The 18,745-nt window shown below is 34.1% G+C and overlaps 1 protein-coding gene across 2 annotated transcripts in view; it reads right to left on the bottom strand.

Annotated features, from left to right (window-relative positions):
- Positions 1 to 18,745, bottom strand: part of LOC132708127 (uncharacterized) — a 175,314-nt gene that overhangs the window by 115,290 nt on the left and 41,279 nt on the right. For both annotated transcript variants that reach the window (XM_060680256.1, XM_060680257.1), the window contains exons 8-12: positions 18,189 to 18,401; positions 14,056 to 14,250; positions 13,828 to 13,998; positions 8,485 to 8,637; positions 7,079 to 7,312 (exon numbers count right to left, since the gene is read on the bottom strand). In XM_060680256.1, coding sequence (XP_060536239.1) covers positions 7,079 to 7,312; positions 8,485 to 8,637; positions 13,828 to 13,998; positions 14,056 to 14,250; positions 18,189 to 18,401 — 966 coding nt within the window. The remainder of the gene's footprint in view (positions 1 to 7,078; positions 7,313 to 8,484; positions 8,638 to 13,827; positions 13,999 to 14,055; positions 14,251 to 18,188; positions 18,402 to 18,745) is intronic.

Here is an 18,745-nt window from a genome sequence, read left to right as displayed (position 1 = left end):
GTTGTGTTGTTTGGCTGTATACTTATAGTATTAATAAATACTCTCTGTTCGCGTTCCCTTGCAATTTAATTGTTATTCACAGTACGCCGTCCTTCTTGCCGGCAGAAAACAAACACCTCTCAAATGGGCCAAGGGATTTTAAGTCCTAGCCGGCTTATAAAAGCGCAGGCACTGACAAGTGATTTTCGTACTTGCCGGCAGCGGCGCCACCAAGTAGCGCGCGGCGCCATGATGACCGAAGTAGGGAAGCAAAGAGCGACAGAAGGTAAGGGAAACACGCACTCAGGAAGCTAGAAAAGCAAAAGGTAATCTCAAATGGGTCAAGCTTCGAAAAAACGTTTCTATTTTTTGTAGAAATATCTAATTTTTGGTAGCGACCACTATTCGATTGTGTTCTATATTATCTTCCCATTTTTTCTGTTAATTTTTTTTGTTAACATATAACATGTATTAAGTTTTTATACCTATTTATGGTAGTTTTCATCTAATCGTATACATTGTTTTATTATATTTATAAATGCTGTAAACATATTCTGTTTTGTAAAATAGTCAAAAGAACCAAAAAGAAATACATTTTATAAATTATGTACAGGGTGGCCCGTTTAAGAGGAGCCTATACCTTATCTCGAAACCTACGAGGGTTACAAAAAAAATTTAAATACAAAAGTTGTTTCTATTAAAATGACCTTTATTTTCTTTCATTTTCCTAATCGCCACTTCTTTATATACAGGGTGATAAAACAAAGTTATATATTTTTTTTAAGAGAACATCCCCTACATTTTATTGCATTTTTGGAGAGTCTTTTCAAAGACAAATTCAACGATATATGAGTATGGGTTTGTGATTCACCTTTCGAACTTATTGGCGATCATCTTCAGAATACGGGTTATGTTTAAACCATCATTGTAAGGTTGCTTTTAACCTTTTTCCATTTATTATTTTTATAACAATAATGCTTTTCTTTAGACAATGATCAAATTTAAAATATTTTCTTAAAATGCGCGGTGTTGCTACGTTTCGCAAAATGATATTTTTCTCAATTTTCTTAAATGAGACAACCTGCATATTATTGGATTTCCAAATAGCCACTTTGCAATTTCAATTATATAACATAATGTAGATCTCTGACTTACCGTTTTGGCATAATTGGCAATTATTTTCCAATAATATATAAAATCTTTAGATTCATAATTTAAGAGTCTTGTAAATAAGGTCCTTAAATGGAAAAAAAAAGCTTTTAAAAAATATTCATATTCCTAATAACATAGACCACATGTCTTTAAAAAATATATAGAAACCTGCCTCTTGAAAGACACAAATACAAAATTGATGATATTATTAATTTTGTCCTTTTTGACATAATCATCGCAGTAGCTTTGATAACAAGATTGCTTTCGAAAAATCGTCACTGCGCGGGGCAAGTTCGTCGCGAATAGCGCAAATGAGCTTGATGTTTTAAAAAGATGGCGCTTCACGGATTCTTGTCCTAGAGGGACGCATTATTTTTCTATCGTGCTCCTGCGTGCTCCACTATGGAACTTTCGCAAAATCGATGTTGTAATTTGATTCTGAATATACCCTGTATATATTGTCCTTCACATCTAGTCGAACTTCAAAGTTACAGCACACTTCGGTAAATATTAAAATTTTTACTGGTAATTGCAATTTAAAATTATATTTTTTTCAAATATTTTGCGTCCCCTGTATTATAGACGAAACCTTAAACTCTCTCTCGACACAGTTTATGATACTGTTCATATCAGATTATCACATCATTAAAAGTTTTTCATGTATCGCCAATAATTCACCCACAAAAGCAGAAATTTCTAGGATCCATTAGAAATTTTTGGCCACAAACGACGTACCCTGTATATAATTCCAACAATGTTCTAAATAGAGAATATAGCCCTGAATCTCGTTAGTTTCCTGGTATCCGAATTTTTCCAATGGAGTAAATGGTTTTCAAAAAACTACTTGTTTTCTGAAACCATGCAGTACGTGGTAATAGTCAATGACGTCATCGCGTCTAGATTCAGGGCGAGAAATGGTGATTTTCATTTGGATTATTTCAAATATCTCGAACAGCGTATCCGATAGACGAAAACCGTAAATACAAAAATTGTAGCCCTTGATACGGCGTATAACACTGTTTGAACCGATTAGCTATTGTTTGTACGAATTTTGATTTACTGTTGAGAATTTACTGTCTAAAAGAACAATTTTCAGGGTCTTTTAGATTTTTGTCCATAACTAAAACACCTGGTATATGATCGAAAAAATGCGTGAAACAAAAGTTATAGCGCCGGGTCTCCCACGTATTACGGATATAAAATTTTTCCGATCAGATGAGTGTAAATGCGGGTCCAGACTTCAACTTCTCTCCTAAGTATGAAGTCGGTAGCTGCAAATATGGAGTACTTATTATGTTTTTTAATATTGCACGGAATATGGTGAACACCCTGTACAATACTTAAAAACCGTAAATACAAAAGTTTGTCTAGGTGGACTATATCGTCATGTAAACGAAACTGACATCTAAAACACAGATTTGAAATTATTGAAAATTTTCAATAGTTTTTTAGTTTTTTTGAATTTGCGGCGCACCTTATATATTCTTGAAAAATTGTCACGAACAAAAGTTTATAGAGCCGTATCTTCTTCTTCTTCTGGTTCAAGAATTTTTTTGATCACGTAAACAGTTTTTGAAAAATGATGTTTTTTGTAGACCCTTGCACGCCCGATTTTTTATTATTTTAGAATACTTCCCGACCCCCCAGACCCCCATTTTCAATAGATTCCGTCACAGGGCAAAGCTGCATATATGTGCCAAATATGAAGTCGATTACTTCAAATTTCGGACGCTTATCGTGATTCATAGCAAGGAAAAAACAGTCGAAAATTGCGAAAAAAAGATGGATACGGGGATCGGATCAGGGCCATTTCTTATAAGCTTATGTGCCTCGTGGATGGTTAAAAAGGAGGCAAATTTCAATTTTGTAGCTCTAACCGTTCGAAAGTTATTCAGGAAAAATCAAAAGACGAGAACGGAAAACGGAGAACGGACAAACAAACAAAAAAAACATTTTTCTCGACGGTGATCATTTCTGCACCAACGGCAATCCCTTGGCACCTACCGTTACTGATTTACTAATTTATTGACAGGTATCAGTGTATTATAAAATTTTAAGCGTATTTTTTTGGACTTACACTAATTTGTATTTATTTTATTCAGTTGCATTTTTGTTGAGTCTATTTTGTATAATGTATACGAAGAAGGAAAAATTTGACCTATTAGAATGTTACATCGCCAATAACAAAAGTCCGGCTCTTGCTCTCAGAGCCAAATGTCCCTATAGGCGATTGACAGGAAACAAAAATTGCCAAAATATACCAGCAGTTTCGAACAAATGTCAATATTTTAGTGAAAAAAAGTAGTAGCCGAACGGTTTTTAATGAAAATATGCAGCTATATGCATATTTTATGCATATAATATGCATTTTGAAAATACTCCAGAGATCTCCATACGCCTTGCTGTTTTAGATGTAGACGTAAGACGAACCACACTTCAGACATGTTTAAAAATTAACAGTTATAAGCAATTTAAATTCACATCAATACAAAAACTACAAGAACCAGGTTTCAACTTAAGACTGGAATTTTGCAAAATAATGATGAATAGGCATTTTTTAGATAGCATATTTGAAAAAACACTTTATTGAAGTTCAGAAAATAAAAATGTGTTTTGAATTAAACAAGCAGGGGCGCAGATCCGTAAAAAAGAGCATCAAAATTTAATTTTTCAGCAAGTTGGCGCTCCTTATCATCATTTTTTAAACAAAAATTTCAGAGAGTGAATTCGACAAAACAAAACCATTTTCTGGCCAGCGAGAAGTCCAGATTTGACCCCTTGTAAAAAATAGCATATACTACTTGTATTCTTCAAAACGGCGGACATATTGAAAAACTAATTGAATTAATTTTACCTGTAAGTAGTATGTATTAGTAGTTAGTGTTAATCATTTGTCATCATTCCACGTAGACGTTTAAATGTAGAAATAAGTAATTTGCCAAATTTGGCAACATTGTGCAAATCTTAATGTTCTGTTTTTAATATGACTTCTTAACAATGCTCTGAAACGGATGTGAACAAGTTGATAAGCAGCTAATAATTTAAATCTTATACCCAGTTTTTAATTTTATCTGCCAATTAAGCCAAAACGGTAAGGCAGAGACCCGTACTATTCCAAAAATCCAATCCAAGGTGTATCATTTAAGAAAATTGAGAAAAGTATCATTTTTCGAAACGTGACAACACCGCGTATTTTAAGAAAATGCTCATTATATATATATATATATATATATATATATATATATATATATATATATATATATATATATATATATATATATATATATATATATATATATATATATATATATATATATATATATATATATATATATATATATATATATATATATATATATATATATATATATATATATATATATATATATATATATATATATATATATATATATATACAGTGTGTCCAAGATAAGGATGCACAGCATGGGGATCTCGGAAACTATAAGAGATACAGTGTCGGTTAAATTAGACAAAAGTTGCGCATTTTGATACCGAACAAGATCCCGTTTTACAAATTTGAAAATTCCAAGCCGTTCCGGAAATATCCGAGAAAAACCGAAATATTGCGATTTCGTTTTTATTATTTTTTAAAGCTATTTGAAAAGATATGAAAAAACGGAAAACACTTTTCCATTGGCACTTTTTAATCTCTCCAAATTAACGTTAACAAATTTTCATTACAGCGTTTCGATTCCATGGAACCACCATCAACTTTGATTTTTCTTATGGGACGGAAAAAAAGTACACACAGTATTAGGTTGTGCTTTTCATTGCGAATTCAACGATGTACGATACAATACGGTTACTTATGTTTTTATCCAGAAAAATGGCTTTTTAATACATTTCTAGTATTTTATTGTAGTAGGCCATGAGATCCGAACGATGAAAGGCAAAAGAAAATGGTTGACAAGTTCGAGTTAATGTGTTTATTTATTTACTAACTCTAACTGTTCATTTAACATAACAACTAAATCCAACAAGTTAATGAAAAACAAATTCTATAACAAATGTTCGAATAAATGACCTCCATTTTCTAGGCATAAGTACGCCCGTCTCACGGTAGACTCCAAAACACGACTTAACATTTCAGGAGTAATTTTATTAAACGCTGCTCGTACTGATTGACGTAATTGTTCCTCGTTGTCAAAACATTCTTTGAATACCTCATTTTTTATGTAGCCCCATAAGAAAAAGTCCAAGGGAGTTAAGTCCGGGGACCTTGGAGGCCAAGGTGTTTCACTGTAAGTCCCAATGTATTTTCCATCAAACTTCTCTGGAGTTATGGGCTGGGGCACCATCTTGTTGGAACCAGCAGCCTTGCACAGCGCCTAGCGGTAAATCATCTAAGGCATCTTCTAAATCGTGCCTCAAGATGTCAAGGTACCGCTCGGAAGTTAAGGAATTATTATAGAAAATAGGGCCTATAATCTTGCTACCAAAAATCCCACACCAAATATTAAACCCAAAGCGAACTTGATGTCTGGATAGTCTATTAACACGTGGATTTTGTTGCGACCAATAGTGTGTATTGCGCCTGTTATAAATACCGTTATTGGTCACCATACTTTCATCAGACCAAATCACTTTATATGGAAAATTAAAACTCTCATCACACATCCTGGTATACCACTCACAAAAATGTCTACGTCGTTCGTCGTCACCCGGTTTTAATCCTTGACATATTCTGAATTTGTAAGGCTTAAATTCATTTTTCCTTAAAATAAACTGAGCTGTAGATTTAGCTACCCCATTCTGGTCTTCAATTTCTCTGGTAGAAGTTTGTGGATTTTCGATAACAGATTGTAGAACAATGTATTGGTTTTCTTCATTGGAAGGTTTTTGTCGGGATAATGCAGGCTTCTTAAATGATCCATATTCTTTCAGATTAAATAACAAACGCCGAAAAATACTCTTGTCAGGTTGTCTCCGCTCTGGGTATTTGTTAGAATACATACGCTCGGCTTCTATACAATTTCTTTGGCATCAGATGTAGCAAGACAGCATATCACATTTTTCTTCGTTTGTAAAATTACCTCCCTCCATTGTAGAACAAAATAAATTAGAAAAAGACAACAACAATAAAAATACAAAAACAATAACTAAAGGAATAAACTTATGATCGACTGATAACAAAGACAAATAACATTAATGTGTTATTGAAATTGACTGGATGTCATTTTGTCATGGCCTACTCCATTTAAATGCTGAAATGTACTAAAAATCCATTTTTCTGGATAAAAACATAAGTAACCATATTGTATCGTACATCGTTGAATTCGCAATGAAAAGCACAACCTAATACTGTGTGTACTTTTTTTCCGTCCCATAAGAAAAATCAAAGTTGATGGTGGTTCCATGGAATCGAAACGCTGTAATGAAAATTTGTTAACGTCAATTTAGAGAGATTAAAAAGTGCCAATGGAAAAGTGTTTTCCGTTTTTTCATATCTTTTCAAATAGCTTTAAAAAATAATAAAAACGAAATCGCAATATTTCGGTTTTTCTCGGATATTTCCGGAACGGCTTGGAATTTTCAAATTTGTAAAACGGGATCTTGTTCGGTATCAAAATGCGCAACTTTTGTCTAATTTAACCGACACTGTATCTCTTATAGTTTCCGAGATCCCCATGCTGTGCATCCTTATCTTGGACACACTGTATATATATATATATATATATATATATATATATATATATATATATATATATATATATATATATATATATATGAGTATGTAGCGTATTTAAAAAATGTTGTTTTACCACCCTGTATATAGAAAAGTGACGATTGGGAAAATAAAAAAAATAAAGGTCATTTTAATTGAAACAACTATTGTATTCATTTTTTACTTAAACGGGCCACCCTGTACATAATGAAATCCTTAAATTCGGTTAAACATCAGGCAGTCCGTATAAAATCGAAATACCTGATAATCTAAAATGGAAAATCCCAAGCCGTGTTCGCCTTTGTTCAATTCTATAGTGATCGGTTCTTCACACCACATGGGTAATCCGGCAATAATCTCCAGGGACCTAGATCTGTTCGTCGTGCAGGCCTCACTACCGACGCTGGACACTATAGATATTTCCGATTTTGCTTTTACTAAAAAATTCTGGTCTGCGGGCTGTATCAGATTCTGCAAACTACCGGCCAGTATTTTCTGAAATGCGACGGAAAAAAATGAACCTATCGACCGTTAGACATTTTCCACGAAATCTCGATACTAATAGAAAAATATTCGGAACAATAAATTAGTTCCAAGCTATTAAACGCATATTATGTCAAAGGTTGTTATGTCGTGCTAATAAATCCATTTTAATTAAAATGTATTTGAATAATTGAATAAAATTAAGTTCAATTTATTCATTGCCAATTTAAACTCGTACCACGCAAAGCAAAACTCAGAATTTACTTTGATTTCGTTTGTTTTTCTACTGCAAAAAGTTTCATTTTTCATACGAAGAACCTTTTTATTTTTTGAAAAATAAGAGTGCGAAAGCGATGGGGACACTATTTATTGTTATATAGCATTTAAAAATATGCACTACGGTAGCACGATACAAAAGTTGTTTAGTCTTAAGTGGGAACAAAAGGCTGGGGCTAAACAAATAATTTCACTGTGTTGCAACAGGTTTTGAAGAACCATAACATTTATTCTCAATCTCAATATATATTTATAAATATATTTTAATCATTATGGATTCTAAATCTATTTTTGATCTTTAGTAAGTATAAACTCCCACATGTTCATGATGAATAGTGCATCAGACTTCACCTTTCTAAATTTGATTAATACCATTTCATGTAAGGAATCCTGATTTAGGACTGGTGTTCCAGCGCGCTGCCTCATGTAACGGATGATATAGCGAAAGGGTTTAATAATTGTGTCGCAACTATTTTCGTCTTATTGGATTTTTCCAAGGCCTTTGATATGATAAATTATCAACTTTTAGTATCGGTTTTATGTTTTATTATCTTTGCTAACGGTGCTTTAGGAGTACTTTCTAAAATGTGTCAGAACTTCTTTACTTGGATTGACGCTAGGACTCCATCATTGGTGCACTATTAAGAGTTGAAAGATTGTAGGTATTTCCACGCTTGGATTGTTAAAGATGTTTCCATTGTATTTAATGAATACAGCTTCGTTAAACTTGCGCGATTTCCAACTATTATAGAAGACTTTAACCGAGTAAAAAAGCTATTCCGTGACAATTTTTTTTTATTATTATAATTATACGTTGCGTTGCTGTCTACCTACGTCTCAAATATTTTACAGCGATTGGGAAAAAAATCTCCGAATGACAAGTTACAATGTACTTAAACTAAACTTACCCGCGCTTGGAAGGCTTGTGGGTGTTGGGAAGTATCGATCACCCTCATAGGAATCGGATACCGCGCACATACTAAACTAACGAAAGATGGCAGTTGCCTCAAGATCGATACCACTTGCAAGTGGTTCAGACCTAAAAGCTGAATACCGTTCACCTAAAACAAAATTTTCTGTTCTGATCGGAATTTATGAAATATACACGAAAGTCTTGGCTTTACGGTGGGGTATTTGATATTAATTTCTGATCAAAACTATTTTTTAAATATACTGGTTGTCCACAAAGTATGCAAACTCTGCAATATGGCGAGAGTGACACAAAAAATGCCTATAAATATTGGCCAACTGGTGAAAGTTGAAAAAAAGTTAATTTTTGTCCGAATTGTTCTTTTGGATTCTCAGTAGATGGCGCCGTAATCGCAAGAAAACGATTTATCCTATTTCTCAAGAAATGTTTAACATTAAACACTCTGGGGGGCCAATTCGAACGCTTTGGCTACTTTAGTCCCGGGTTAGGAACGATCGAATAGTTTTCGTAGATTTAAAGCAATTTTGAAGTGGTGAATGAGCTAGTCATGGTCATGGTCACGTAGACGCAACTCGTTCTGCAAAAACGTACCCAGAATGTAACACTCATAACCCTCGTTAGACACTCATTTATAAATAATTATTATAAATAATATTTGAGTATTTTAGAGTTGGGAGTAAAAAAAATGTTGAACTGAGGAGGCTTTTACTTGATGAAAATCCATTTACCAAAATATATAAGAACTAAAAGTTCAAATTTTCACGCAATTATATATTTTGACATGACAATTGTTTCGACAACACCGTGTCTTTATCAAATGTGTTAAGACGAACGTATTATAACACTAAAGTCGGATTCATAACATTGACTGCCATCTACCGAGGACCCAAAAGAAAACTTCGTCCAAATCCTGACGTTTCTGGGGCATTTGTATTGAAAATATTGAGGTTTCCATTTCTATCATGCTACTGTAATTTTTATCTGCACACAAAATTCTTAAATATAACAAAATATTAGAAACCGTACTATAACTTGAATAGTCAGAGCTATAACATATACAATTTACATTTCTACCATGCTACGGTAATTTTTATGTGCATACAATAGTATATTAAGCAATAAGTACGGTAAACAGCATTTGACTCACGAGTTTATTTGACACGAGCGGAGCGAGTCTTTAATAAACGACTTAAAAAAAAGTTTACCGAACGTGTTGTATACTATACTTTTTCTACGACCGTTAGTTTTTGGATACATTTTCGCAAAATAACACGAATACATTCACTGACATGGCCGTCAGAATTGACAAATGTCAAAATTCAAGGCGTCCGACGTGGCTCGGATCCGTAGGAAACGAAACTGAAGTGGTGAAGTGACGTTTCCCGCATGTTAGATCGGTGTGTAATTAGGCATTTTACAGACGGGAGTGGAAAAAAAATTCTTAAATGTAAAAAAAGCTATAATATGAATATAATGAACAAATTTATTTTGATTTTATGAATTATAATTTGGTGATCTTTTTTTGCGTTTGGGCCGAAATGATCAGCGAACGATCAGAAAAGTATATTTTGTTATTTTTCTGTTTTTTCCTCTCTGTGGAGCGGGTTTTAAGGCGACAACAAAAGTATAACACACCTTAAATAAATAATTAACCAACAACATAACGAACGCGGGAACCACAAGTCAACAGAAACATCTCCAAGAATTTGTTTATATTTTTAATTCTACCTTATAGTCATTGACGTTTATAGGCTTTCAAAGTAGTTGAACTTGGTCGTCTTGAATAATGTTATATTTATTTTGTTATTATTAACAACTAATGTATTCTTAGTGAACCAATGTTTAAAGATATTCAACAGTTCGTGGCAGCGCCCTTTAAAATATTTATATCAGTGTTAACTAACAAAAAAGTTCTATTGTTCGCATAGTTCGTTATTTTAAAATTTTCTACTCGGGTGAGCAATTTTGTTATGCCATTAATGTCAATTAAAAAAATAAGATCAATGACGCTTCCTTGTTGAATTGCCAAGGTGGCAAAAGCAGGGCTTGATATATTTCTATCTAAGCCGGTACATATTAGATATGATTTTATCCACTTTAGCGCCACATCTAGAATACTACATAGATGTAATTTCAATTGTCAAGGCAAGAAAGAGCCCTAAAGAGAGGAGATACAGAGCTCGGTCTAACGATAAGTAGTTTAAAAAATGTTAAAAACCACATTTGTAGGGGTCTAACGGAAATGCCGCGTTTTGAACCGTCGTCGGAACGCAAAAATTCTTGAACCGGAACACGGAACACCACGATTCAATTGGCGATTTCTTTGATTTTGCTATTTAGGTTGACTTTAGCATATCATACAAGGTATACAACATGCCGAACTATGCTAAAATATGTGTCCAAAATATGCAGTCGTCGACTTGAAATTTGCCGTTAACATGAAAGTCTACATGGTATGTATCCAGTAAAAGTTGGGCACCATCAGACTTCAAGAAATGTTTTTTTTTGGTTTCAGAAAACAAATTCTAAAAACAATTTACTATACAAGAAAAATTCTTGAACCAGGAAACCTGGGAGATCTGGGCCTATAATTTTCATTTTGGTCATTTTGTCGATTACGGTGTGTGATCTTTTCCGGCGGTAAATTATTAGCCCCAAATGATAGAACGCGAAATACGGGGTTTTGGCAGCTATGTGGGCCATATCGAGAGCAACAACTTTCTTGTTTACAATTTTGATTGGATTTTTGTCTATCATACGAGATATTTGACAAAATATAGTTGGAAATTACTGGTACAAATTTTGTACTCTATGTTTCTGCAAACCATATACCATTTTTTCGACATAATCCGGTCTTTAACTTTGGTCAATTTTTCTGAAGGTCTAAGGCCAGGCTTACCTCGCTTGGGTTTCTTTTTGAGGTTCCAGAACCGTACTTCGGTACTTTGCACATACAAATGCCGAAAAATGACGGATTAAAATACAGCAGTCAGCACGGCATAGTTCTTGTCAGCTAACATCTTAAATACGGCCCTAGCTTGTGGTACACGTGCCTTTTTGTTTATTATTTCTTTCAATTCGAAAAAACAATGGCCGCCACATGAAAGACGTCAGGTTCATTAGGTTCACTTTTGAATAACTTATAGTTCTGGTTAGTGAGTAATATTAAACACCTTGGAAACTTTTAAAAAACTTATCCAAGAATCTTACAGCAATATTGCTGGTGCAAAAAACCTAAGTTGATTTTGGAATACTTATTTACGTATTTATAAAAATGTTCGTAACCTAAACGTAAAAGAAGGTGGAAAACAGCACTGTCTGTGACGGTGATTCCAAGCGCATGGGAGTCGGAGTTTCACAGTAACTGTAGAATATTTATTAGGGGCTTTAAGATTTATAAAGATTGGGTGATTGAGTTATAAAACCCAAAGACTAAAAGTGTTATTTATGACTTCGTTTTTAAGGACGCTGTGAAACCTTTTTATGAAACCTAACGTAGCCAACCCCCTAAAGGTTTTATAGATAAACTAACAGAAACGTTTTGGATGTAATATTATCAACCTTAAAGTAATTTGGTATTTATTGGACGTCATTAAAACTGTTACACTTGGACCAGAACTATAGTGCTTTTACAACCGTTCCCATTACTCCAAAACCGCAGCCTCTTACAGAACACCCTGTCGAGCACCAGGACCGTCCTAAGAATGTATCTACCTACACTAATAATTCTTGAAACATGTACGTAAAAAAATTAGTACAAAGTAATAATTTATTACGTTCTATTTCATTGCATTTCTACATAGTATCATTATTAATATACAACATATTAAATATAATAATAATAATAAAGTGTCAGTCACTTAAAAAATAGTCACTATCGCTACTGTCGTCATCTAGTTCAATGATCAACTCCGCCACTAATCGTCTCGGTAAATATTATCTTCTTTTATTACTCGTTTTTCACAGTTAGACCAGCTTTGTTATATTTTAGGTACCTCTTGCCGAATTACGTTTATGGTACTATCACTCAATTTTGATGCAGTGTTATTTCTTCTTATATGTGCTTTTAACTCAAACCAAATCATCTCAATCGGGTTAAATATACAATGATACGAGATTTCGTATCCGTTTTGTTGTGCTATCGAATCGATTTTGTAGTCTTTATTATTATATAAAATATAAATCATTTTTGTACAGAAATTCTTCTTTATTTGAAAGATTATTTGAAATTTTTCTAATTTGGGCTGAATTATACCAGGCATTATCCAACACAATAACAGTATTTGGCGATAGTTTTGGTTTATTTTCAAACCAGTCCTCAAATATTTCCGCGGTCATGTTTTCATGGTAATCCACACTATGACGTTTTTGGCAGACAAAAATAAAGCATCTTCCACCCAACCATTTTTGGACCCAGCATGAAGAATTATTATGCGTTTTCCATGTGAAGGCGGCACGTTTAGTACACACTTGTTACTGTTTTCACACCATCCTTTTCTTATTGCGTCGTGAGTGTCGAACTACGTTTCGTCTAAACATACTATTGGCCTGTTTTGCTCTCGAAATTTTTTAAAATAATTAATAATCCACCCTCCATTGCGAAAACTCGCGCAGTACTAGCATCTTCTCTCACTTTTCTCTTGACTCCACATTTTAAAGTCTTAAAAAACAGGAACCTTCAAAAAATGATTAATCTTTAATTAATTAATGAAATGATTATCTACCACGAACATAATCTATAGTCTTAAGAAAGACTGTTGTTGTTTACAAATCGAAGAACTATGTAGAAGACACAAAAATATAAGAAGATTGTCCTTAATCGACAGGCACACAAGACAAAAATGATTATTTGCAAACTTACCTGTAAGAAAAATAGAGTTCAGGTACTTACCCTTACCCTTTGAACTATCCAGTGAAAACAGCCTCGCAGAGTCGAAGCGCGAGAATCAGGTACATAAATACATACTTACTGGAAGAATCACTGTCAAATCCCTCCATAATATATACGAACATATTGCAATTTGGTGTTAAAGTAAACGTACTTAATTTAAAACGGTATATTTACGTTTCAAAAAAAATTGTTTTGTTTTGAGTTTCTACAAATATTCGTTACGGTCCATCTCAGGGAAGAGCTACTTAATGCAGAATAAACATCTGCGGTCCTGCGAACTGCGGTTAATAATAATAATAAATGCACTATATTTTTGGTCGTATGCTAAGATTCCGTAGAAATAAAATACGACGCACAGTGTCTTTATTTTGGGAAAGTGGATTTGATTTTTTTTATTGTCGATCAGTTTGATATCGTTAATACTCCTACCTCCACTAATTCGTCGCCAGATTGCAGCACTCCGCAGATTCCGACGGGACCGTCGGGAAGAATGTTTCGTATGTAATGGTGCGGTCTGACTTCCGTGCCGTCTTCTACGTCCACGGTGCCCTCCAGACTTATACCTAGACCGTTGTTTTCCCCTTTATGCATTTGGGCAATCTAAAATTACGCAAAATGCAATCGCAGCAAAAAAAAACATATCTGGAATGGCCTTACGACAATACGAACGTCTTCTGGAAATTTACACCGCCACTTTTCGTATATCGATTCGCGGCTAGAGATGCTGAAGTCAAGCGATTTTCGTCCCCCGATTACGATTTCCTCTTCGTCGTTATCCAACAGCACGGCAGAATCGAAATCTATACTTGTGCGAGACTCTCCTTCTGGTTCGATTCCCAAGTGACTCATATGCTAAAAAAGATTCTAATTAAAGTTATGGTGGATTGACGCAAGCATCTAAGCATTAATTTAGGACTAATTTAAAACTAACATAAAAGTTGATAAAACAACTCTCTACGGTGGCATTTAGTAAATCAATTAAAAGATCACCAAAAATAAAATACAGATTCAAGTTTAATAACGCAGTTTTTTGAGGAATAAGTTAGAATTTCTAACTAATTTCTGAGATAAGTCTCTCGTACCAATCGAAAAACCCTGTATATCACCCTCTAAACTCTTTCCATTATCCCTTCCAAACGATATGCTTGCCTAATCTCGCGCGATCCTTACGGCATCATGCAGTCTTATATTTATTAAGGGTTTTGTTTGGTCATAAGCCATAAGCTTATAACAACACTCACATCACTGTTTAATAAAATCCTGAGCACAGGAGAAATACCAAACGAATGGCACATGAACATAACAATTCCCATCTTCAAGAAAGGACAAAAAACATCCCCTGATAACTACAGAGGAATAACCCCACTGTGTACAACAATGAAACTGTTCACAGCCCTGATAAAAGACAAACTGGAGAATCACATAATCAATAGGGAAGAACAACAGGGATTTAGAAAGGGAAGATCAACAACCGACGCAATATTTACTGCCAAACAAATAAAGGAAAAGGCAATAGATAAATAATACACCAGCATTCATTTGTTTCATCGACCTAACCAAAGCATTTGACAAGGTCAAGCTAGGTGACGTCATCAATATATTAAAGGAAAAAGAAACACCAGCCAACATAGTAAAGGTAATCTACAACCTCAACACCGACAGCTCCACTCAAATGAAATCAAGACAACATATCACGAAAAGCATCCCAACACCAGGAGGAATTAGACCCGCTCTTATTTAATCTTCTTATGGACAAAATCATAGAAGAAGTAGCAACCTTAAATATGGGATACAGAATGAGCAACAAACGTATCAACATGGTATGCTACGCCGACGATGCAGCAATTTTCGCAGAAAACGAGAACGACCTACAAAGATAAGTTCTATCAAGTGTGCTTAATATGACCATATCGGTCGAGAAAACAAAAAATATGACAATCACCAGGGAACCAATCAGATGCAAGCTCGTAGTTGGAGATAAGTCCATAGAACAGGTAATGCAATTTAAGTACCTTGGGATGAACATGTCTAGCGGCCACGACCCAACAAAAGATCTAAGGGACCAAATCAACAAAGCATCAGCAACTTCTGGCTGTCTAGGAGAGATTGTCTGGGCCAACGGATACATGCGGAAGGACAGTAAGATTAAAATATACAAAACAAGCGTTAAACCAATAATGACGTACGCGATAGAAACAAGCGAAGACACGAACAAAACAAAGAGAATGCTGCGCGTAGCCAAGATGAGGGTGCTGAGAACAATAGCTGGCAAAACCAGAAGAGACCACGTAAGAAACACCGACATAAGAGAACAATGCGACGTACAGGATATTGTAAGATGGGGAAGACAGAGAAGAAGGCAATGGTATAACCACGTCAAGAGGATGGGGGAAGATAGATTACCCCGCATAGCTCTCGACGGAATACCAGTAGGAAGTCGTCCGCCCGGTAGACCGCCGAAGAGGTCGAGAGACAGCTGGCAGTCCATATCTCAAAAATTAATACAACGACAAGCAAGGAATTAACAGATCATTTGATCTTAACCAAGTAGAAGAATAAGAAGAAGAAATTTGGTCTACCCATCTAGTTTTGACATCTGTCTCTTGGGTGTTTACCTTCTACTTTCCTTTTAGAAATAGTTGTTCCATTGTTCCTGATCTTGTAACACGGATATGTTGGTTCAATGCTCTGCGAGCCTCATATGAGTCGTCTATAAACCCACCTTTCGAAAGCCTCTATTCCGTTTTTATCTGTTTTGTTTAAAATTCATGTTTCCGCTGCGTAGGTTGTAATGGGGAAAATTATAACATCCCCTAGTTTCGTTGTTTAAGTGATCGATTTGTCTATCCAGATTGTGTTTAGCTTGGTAGTCGCTAATTTTGCCATGGTCAGACGACGGCATAAGTCAAAACGTCTAGTTTCTCCTTTATTGTTTATTGTTCCATACAGACCCTTGCGATGTGTTCATTTTAATATCGCTCAGTTGCCAACTAACCAAAACTGGAAATACTAGGTACTTATTAATTGAGTCAGATTTTAAAATATATAATAATTAATATAAATAATAATAAATTATATATTTAGTTTGTCTGTCGAGTTTTGGTTAAAACGTTATAAAAATCTAAAAAAATGCTTAATTTTTCAAGTACTCCCAAAACGAATTCGCATTTAAAAAGTTCAATAAGACGAGCAATAAAAAAACAATATATAATAATGACAATTTTGGTAATAGCCATTAAAAAAAACTACAAATCAAATGTTGAAACTTCATAGTATTTTGGTATCGAGTTTTGAGGTTGCGCATTATTTATGAATTACCTTCCAATCTGATATTTTTATGGGCGCTGTCCTTTTCCAAAGACTTATGTGTCAGTAATTCTGACTTGTTTTTCAGGAATTTAGAATTATTTTCCATAAATTCTGACCTAAGCTACAAATTTTCCTAATTAAACTAAAACCTATATTTTATTTTTGGTGGCCTTTGGTAGAAAAAGCAGATAATCAAAAAATTATTTTTCAGTTGCACTCGATCGATTTTGCAGTTTGAATTCAAAAAGTTAGGTTTAAAACAATACATAAGACGCTTTTGCCTATAAAGTCAGTTTACATTTATGTCAATTTTATCGGATATTTGCGTAAATCCACCGTAAATATAGATAGTGAATTTACTATGTTTTAATAATTCAAAATTTTTATTTCCGTTGCGGATTTTTTGTGTGTATATAACGTTTTTGCGTTATATCTATTTACAAATTCGTATGACTAAAAATTGACTGGACACCTTAGCATTTCCACTCTAGTCGGACACCACTTTTCATTTTTCTAAATGTCCTACATTTTTTGATTCTTTGAAAATTTCTAAAACTTTCTATACGAAATTTTTTATAGATCCCTTAAACTATTTTATATATAAAATAAATTTTATATATCATTATTTGAATATAAAATCGCCATATAAAAATTGCAAAAACTAATAAAAAAAAAAGAATTTATTTTATAAATGCTATCTAATTGAATTGAATTGTCCAAATACATCCCCATGCTTGTGTGCTTAAATCGCAATATTGTATTTTAGTTCTTTGCTTGTAACTTCAAAACGGCTCAAAATAAGTATTCTTATTATTGCCGCAATAAGAGAGTTAAAATTCGCGTTTAATTGACTTTTATATAATTTGAATCATTATATGCGATAACTTACATGTTATATGATAATGTGATATATGAGTATCCTATTGTCAAAACTGTAAACAAAATTTAAGATTTTTGTCTAAAATTGTTAAAGCCTTTCGCAAAATTTTTCTAAAAAATTATTTTTATCTCCAAAATACTTCAAGAGAACTGCAACATATGTTATATAGAAAGTTTCATAATTCTTGGTGTCTGGTTCGAGTAAATTTGGCAACGCTGCAAAGTCCTAAATATTTTAAAAATAAAGATCAAACCTCTTATGGTCCCAATAGTTCTAATAGAGAAAATTCTACTTATGAATATCAATAAATAATTTAGTCAGAGAATATTCCCCTGTAAACACAGGTCGGTGCTGGAAGAGTTGTGTCGCGACTGACTACGAAGAAACGAAACAAAAAAGACTGAGACTAAGACACTTATTTTAAGCCTTTTGTTCGTCTAGGGTTAGTTTAGTGTTACAATTAGTTTAAAAAATGCCACGGCCATTCCTTCCTATCTTTTAATAGAGTCTAGAGTCTAGGCGTGATATAGCAAAAGAAAATACTTTAAATTGATATACTTCAACAGCCATTTCTGTATGAACTTTTAATAAATTACGTTACCACTAAACTGAGCGGCACTTTTGGCAGCGAAGACGCTGTGGGTGAGGAGGGTGATGGAGGTCGAAGCTCGTTCGCTTTGATCGCTTGCTGCAGCCTCTCGTACTTGGGACCCCTGAGATATCGTTCGAATTTTATATTAACCATCGGACCGGTATTTCTCAACAGCTCGACGGCTTCATGATTCGTGTATCCTATTACAGATAAACCGTTGACCTAAACAAAAAATTTGACGGTAATTTTGTTACAGTTTCAGTTTTCATTTCGTCTAGTGTATTTTCCCTGATCTAAGAGACTTCTTACAGTTATGTGACTATTTTTAAGTAAATTAATTATATTTATTACCTTGGAAAAAGCGGATGGCCCGATTAACCCCCTCCCCCACAGGGACTATAGCCGGTACGATTTGCTATAGCATAGTCGGTCATAAAACCAAGAGAGAAGGTCGCTCACTATTTTACCTGCTTCCACTCCTATAATAATTTACGTGACGGTGTTCCGCATTAATAGTGCATAATTAATAATTATAGCAGTCACCACGACAAAAAAGGGTAGGATTT

The sequence above is a fragment of the Cylas formicarius genome, unplaced genomic scaffold (assembly GCF_029955315.1).
Source record: "Cylas formicarius isolate icCylForm1 unplaced genomic scaffold, icCylForm1.1 PGA_scaffold_10__41_contigs__length_53128322, whole genome shotgun sequence".
Lineage (NCBI taxonomy): Eukaryota > Metazoa > Arthropoda > Insecta > Coleoptera > Brentidae > Cylas > Cylas formicarius.
The sequence above is the reverse complement of the archived record's forward strand: the minus strand, read 5'-3'. Positions and strand labels throughout refer to the sequence as shown.